Genomic DNA, 6,068 nt, shown 5'->3' on the forward strand with positions numbered 1-6,068 from the left:
AAATAAATGAATACAAAATTACGGATTCTAAAATGTGTGGCATTCAATAGAGTGAAGATAAAACGAGAAATAAATCTCCTGACCTGACTGTCTAATAAAAACAAAAAAACAGAATCCAATTCAACACTAAAATCCCATACCATGCAACCTAAATTCAGAGAGGAGGGCCAGTAGTGTCTGAAAAACATCACCTTTTGTTTTCATAAAACTCCAAAGAGACATGTTAAAGAGACAGAAGTATCAAATTGACAGGACATGCTTCTGTCTTTTAAATAGCCAAAATAAATCTATCATTGGCATAACAATAAAATGACACACCATGCTTGTTTTAGTATAGAGCCAAGCAGAAGGCAATAGGGTGAAACTAGGAGGGCCTAAAACAGAGCCTTGGGTGATTCCACATAAAACAGAAGCTGAGGAGGACGCTAAACCACCAAGGCTAACACAGAACAATGGCTTTGGCAAATAGGACCTAAACCATTTCAGAACAATAGCCCTAATCCCCACCCTCTGCTTCAAATGAGAAAGCAGAAGACATCAATCATTTAATATTAAAAATGACATCATCAGACAGACCAAAATATAAAGTAATGTGGATACTTTGCTATTTTAAAAATGAAAATGAAAAGGATTAATATAAACAATGTAATTACAAAATAAAACATTCAGGCAAAATAAATATGTTTTTTCAAACCAGTTTCTTTCAAAAAGAATAATAATAAAACTTATGAAACTAACAAAAACTGTGGGTGTGTCTGTGCGCAGTGAATTTTTGGTTTAAACAAGCTTTTTCTCCAGTGGGTAGAGTATCCATACATTTTACTCAAGTAAGAGTAACGATACTTCATAATAAAATTACTCAAGTAAAAGTAAAAAGGACAGCGTAGAAAAAATACTTCTAAAATTTCATTTATTTATTTATTTATTTTGAAGAAGGTACTCAAGTAAATTTAACTAGTTACTACCCAACTCTGGGTGTGGAACACCATTGGACCAATATCAAAATAAACTGAAGACATTTTTTAAAATCTTTTTACATCCTTCCCCAGGTCTCGCATGAGTAAAGAAGGGCTTTTTTCTGTATTTCTGAAAGTGGATATTTATGTTTAGAACTTTTTTGTCCTGTAGGATTCTACAAGATCCTGAGGTCAAACAAATGCATGCATTGACAAAATCCTATAAAGTAAAACTTTTGTACAAAAATGGAATGGTGCACCTTTTGTTTGAGTCTTATTTCTTTCAAACAAAACTGTTATGAGTGGTTGCAGTACAGTTTTTTTCTCCCTCACTGATGCAAAGGCAATCAAGATTGAGTATGTGCTGAGAAATTCAGTGTGGTAAAGGAGCAAAATGACCTTAAATGGACTAGTGAAGTATTACTGCAGTGAAAGACACAGTAGTTGATACAAAACACAGATGTGGTTTCATAAAAAAAAAAAAAACAATCACTGAAACTTGTAAAACACGATTAATAGGGAAGCTGAGAGTTTTTTCTTAGAAAATACGTGACCTAACTTTATTTTGTTGCATTAAATAGATTCATATAGTGATGAAAACAAAACATGGTGAAATTAGATTTGTTCTTGTGAAACAATAATTAGAACAGAGGCTGATCCAAATATTTGATTGTCTTTTCTTTTTTATTTATTTTTTGCTAGTACTACTTCTTTTTCATCATGTTTTCTCTTTTGTTACCTCTTTTGTTTGATTTTTGTGTGTACAGGCTATGGATTTGTGGACTTTGACAGCCCTGCAGCTGCCCAGAAGGCTGTGGCCTCGCTCAAAGCCAGTGGAGTCCAGGCACAGATGGCCAAAGTAAGCTTCAACTCACCCTGAACTCACTCTTTGCTCTTAGAAATCTCTTTTCATGTGGTCGGTGGGTTTGGTAACCCAGAAGGCAGCTGATGGTTATGAATGCTGATTGTCATAAAGACAACAATGGATGATCTTATCCAATGACAAGTGGCTTCTTTGTGTATAAATGAACATGTCATCGACTGATTTTAGACTTAAATGTCGTGGTCTTCTGATGCAGAACCTGGTTTAGGTCCAGCAGTTTTACTCTCACTCGTACAAAATGCTGCAATGCTCAGAACTGATACCAATATCAGTATCAATACTGTTATCGATACGTCATTGAATGTGGTACAATTTACACTTTTTGTGATTTTATGTCTCAGAGCCTGCAAGGAAATGCTAAGTTTGCTCCCTCTTCTTCCCCCTACTGTCCCCTCCACTACTATGGATTTTTTTGTGAAATTTACAAATTTCTAAGGGTCAGTACAGAGGTAAATGTCCAAAGGGCATGGAAATTTAGTATCAAGAATGGAAATGGGGTCCAGTGAGCTATTTCACTAGCCTGGCTCTTGTCTTTCTACGCAGCTCCGCTCAATTCTTGTTTCACTTCACTTCTCCGTCTGAGATTTCTCCCATAGACAAGGATTTCTTCAGGAGAATTTCCTCCGGGCCAATCAGAGGACAGAACGTTGATTTTCTGCGCAGTGTCTGCTTGTAGTTTATTTTACCTGGGCCAATCAGCAAACAGAAGGCGGAGTTTTGAATGATGTTGATTTTCTGAGCAGTGTCTGCTAGTTATTTTAGCATACAGCAGTGGAGGAAGTGAATGAAGCCAGTCTGTGTTGATAAGGCTTCCAAATTAAATTAAATTTGTCTGACAAAGCAGCAGCTCTAAATTACAGTCGTCTCGTTCGGCTCGGTACTTCTTTCCTCTCAGTAGGGTTGTTTACAGCGCACGCAATTTCTGGTTAGCTTCTTAGCTTAGCCTCCTTCACAGTAGAGCTGGCATACACATATGTTGCAGCCAACCGATCCAATCATTTTAAACTTCAGCAGAGGCCACGCCTCCAGCAAGAATCACTTCTCTATAGCTGAGAGTCCAGACCCTTTTACGAAGCAAAGCGAAGGACAAGGGGATGGTTTTAACCAGGCTACTATTTCACCAAAGTGGTCAAGTTTCCATCACTGTTAATCAGAGATGAATTCAGTACACATTTGCAATTATTATGTTCCATTTATTCATTTTCAGGTCACACATAACTCCTCCTGAAGGATCTCAAGGCCTTACCTGTTCAGGTGGAGATTTAATTCCCCCAGGGAGTTATGGGTCTTCCTCAGGGTTTTCTTCCAGTGAGAAGTACCTGAAAAACCACCTTAGCTAACTCTTTTTGATGTGGCGGAGCAGCAACTCAACTCCGAGCTCACCATGGATGATGGAGCTCCTCACTTGTCTATGCAGGACACTCATTTCCCATCCCACTCTCTTGTTAATGATCCAAATGTAATGAGTGTAGGTGAGGGTGGACCAGAAAACTGAGTTTTTCATTTTGTCTCAGTTGGGTTATACCAAAAAAATAAAATAAAATAAAATAAAAATTTGAAGAAATTCCTTTATTGCGACAGCTGAGGTACCTGTCAATCCATCTTTGGCTCCATCCTGCCATCACTCATGAGGAAGACTCCCAAGTTTAATAGCAGTTAAATCGTCAGCCTTGTTTTGTACTTCTTTAAAGCAATATTTCTGCAAACTTCTTTTCATGAATGGGAGTGGAGTGCAGCAGGCGCATCCTGTTGAATTAAATGGCATCCAGCCTCTGGGCCACCTCTGTCTTGCTCTTCTATTAAACTTTTCATTAACACTCTCTCCCCCACCCCCATTTCTCTTATTTAGCTCCTAACAGATTTTGGAGCTCAGAGCATTCGATGTGTTGATGTGTTTAGCTGTTTTTTTTTACAGAAGGAAGAACCCTCGACTCCTCGGAGATTGGAGTTTCATGAGAGATGGAATGGAGGGCAGGAAGTCAATTCTGAATTAAATGATTGTGTCATGCACTAATTATGCAGGGAGCTGCTGTTATCCCTCCTGACTTTAGGAAATCAGTGTGCAATTGAGTAAAATTGTTTGAAAAAAAATAGCAGTGATCCAGCATTCATGATTTTATGGGGTGAAATGCCTATTTAGTGTATTTTATTTTATTTTTTTTCTAAGCTGTGATAAAAGCTGCTGTGTAATCTCCCTCAGTTGTGTTCACTGATTTTAACTTATCTGAGACAGAAAACTTTGTGAACATCTAGGATATAATCTGAGAGATTTTGGCTATGGTCAGCAGTTAGGTGGCAACAGGGAAGAAATAAAGATAAGGACAAGTTCATATTTGTGATAAAAGGGTAAAATGCCTAAAAACATCTAGAAAATGTATGTATTCACTATTATTAATTTTTATATATCCACTTCTTTAACTGGCTTTTGACTGAAATATGGGGGGGTTGATGCAGCAACCTCCCCCCCAGAAAAAACAGAAGAAAGAACATAAATATAAAATATGCCTTATCACAATCTAATTTAAGAAGTTAGTTGTTCAAACAATATCTTATTTTTATGTAAATGTACTTACATATATCATTTTTAAATAATATCTTCTGTTGTATTATTGCAGTATTGTGGCACAAAATATAGGAAACATGTATGCACAATAAGTGCGGGGCAATATATATATATATTAATCTCAAGGTGTGTTTTAAATTTAAGTGACATATCAAGTTAGAATTGCTCTGGTATCAAGACAGTTTAGCGTTGCAAGGCTTACAGATAGCTACTTCTATCCAACTGCAGTTGGGAGGAGCTTTAAAATAAAAATGCCCATGGAAAATGTTGGTGCCTTCACCCAATGTTTCTGTCCTTGCTGCTCATTTTTTGATAGACTTCATGTGAGCACTGGTTGGCATCATCTCTAAAAATCAAGGACCCTTATTGGTTGAGATGCACAATGATGACCATCTAAAGTCAGAAACATCAACATCATGATCAACACCCCACCATGACTTCTGGGTTTGTCTGCATGCATATCCATTGAGCAACAAATTTAAAAGTAAAGCCAAAACTAACAGCATTAACACACCTTAGAACAATTGTTGCTGTTATTTATTGACTAGATTAACGCAATTATAATGCGATAATGCAATACCAATGTGATATAAACAATAATAATGTGATAACACAAAATAATGCTATAATAACGCAAAAAGAAAGTGATAACCTGTTAACGTACCCAGCTCCAATTAAAGTCTTAAAATATGCTCTTGTAAAAAATATTGTTCAAAGAATATACGTTCCACATTTTAACACAGTTGTTTTTTTATTACTATTTTGCTGATGTTGCATCAGTATGCATCCATAGACACTCTGTTTCAAACACATTCCCTTTGTCACAAATTTAGGACATGGGTCATGCACATGTGTAAATGATTATATCAAGATATATAATATGATTATTGTTACAATGTGAAGACTTATAATATTATAAATTTCACATAAAAAATTACATATTTAACACATCTACTGTAGTGTTTGTAAAGCCTGTTTCACATCCTGTATGGCTGGACATGAGTTTCAGCAGCATGTCTCAGAATAACCCACTGCACATTTTAAACAAAGAGAACAAGTTTGCCTACGACAGTCTTTGTGTTATTAGTAGTTATTTTTTTCCATGTTTCTTTTTGTGTTTTTGATGCATATTTATCTGTTCAAATGCTTTTAGCGCATTGATTTATAAAGAATAGGATTGGCAGCATTCTTATTTATCATCTTCATGTAAGGTAAAATCCTAAAACAATAGTTTAATCGTACCTGAGAGATGAGAAAGTTAAATGTGTCAGGAAGGAGGAGCCATTTAGTTTGCATAGACAATAACTCAGAGATGGCAGATGGAGTTGGGACTGAGTAGGAATAGAGCACCTGACAGGAGGAGTTTTGCAACAGCGGCAGCAGAAGCGAACACAAAAGCCGTCACGCTGTATGGAAGATCATGCGAGGCTTGTAGGAGATAAGTGCTGCCTGAGAGGCTAAATTAATGGCTGTTTATCTCATGGTGTAAGCAGGTTGAAAATTCATCTGCCAAGCTCAAAGTTAACCATGATTAGAGGAACTTCCTGACAGCAGCCATGAATTAATTAGAGCGCAGTCAAAGGAAGATTAGGTGTGTGTGTGTGTGTGTGTGTGTGTGTGTGTGTGTGTGTGTGTGTGTGTGTGTGTGTGTGTGTGTGTGTGTGTG

At 36.8% G+C, this 6,068-nt stretch overlaps 1 protein-coding gene across 4 annotated transcripts in view; it reads left to right on the forward strand.

Annotated features, from left to right (window-relative positions):
* LOC106514237 (RNA-binding motif, single-stranded-interacting protein 3) overlaps positions 1 to 6,068 on the forward strand; it is a 199,289-nt gene that overhangs the window by 92,899 nt on the left and 100,322 nt on the right. For all 4 annotated transcript variants that reach the window (XM_014003398.1, XM_014003400.1, XM_014003399.1 and 1 more), the window contains exon 4: positions 1,724 to 1,815. In XM_014003398.1, coding sequence (XP_013858852.1) covers positions 1,724 to 1,815 — 92 coding nt within the window. The remainder of the gene's footprint in view (positions 1 to 1,723; positions 1,816 to 6,068) is intronic.

Source organism: Austrofundulus limnaeus, unplaced genomic scaffold (genome assembly GCF_001266775.1).
Source record: "Austrofundulus limnaeus strain Quisiro unplaced genomic scaffold, Austrofundulus_limnaeus-1.0 Scaffold18, whole genome shotgun sequence".
Lineage (NCBI taxonomy): Eukaryota > Metazoa > Chordata > Actinopteri > Cyprinodontiformes > Rivulidae > Austrofundulus > Austrofundulus limnaeus.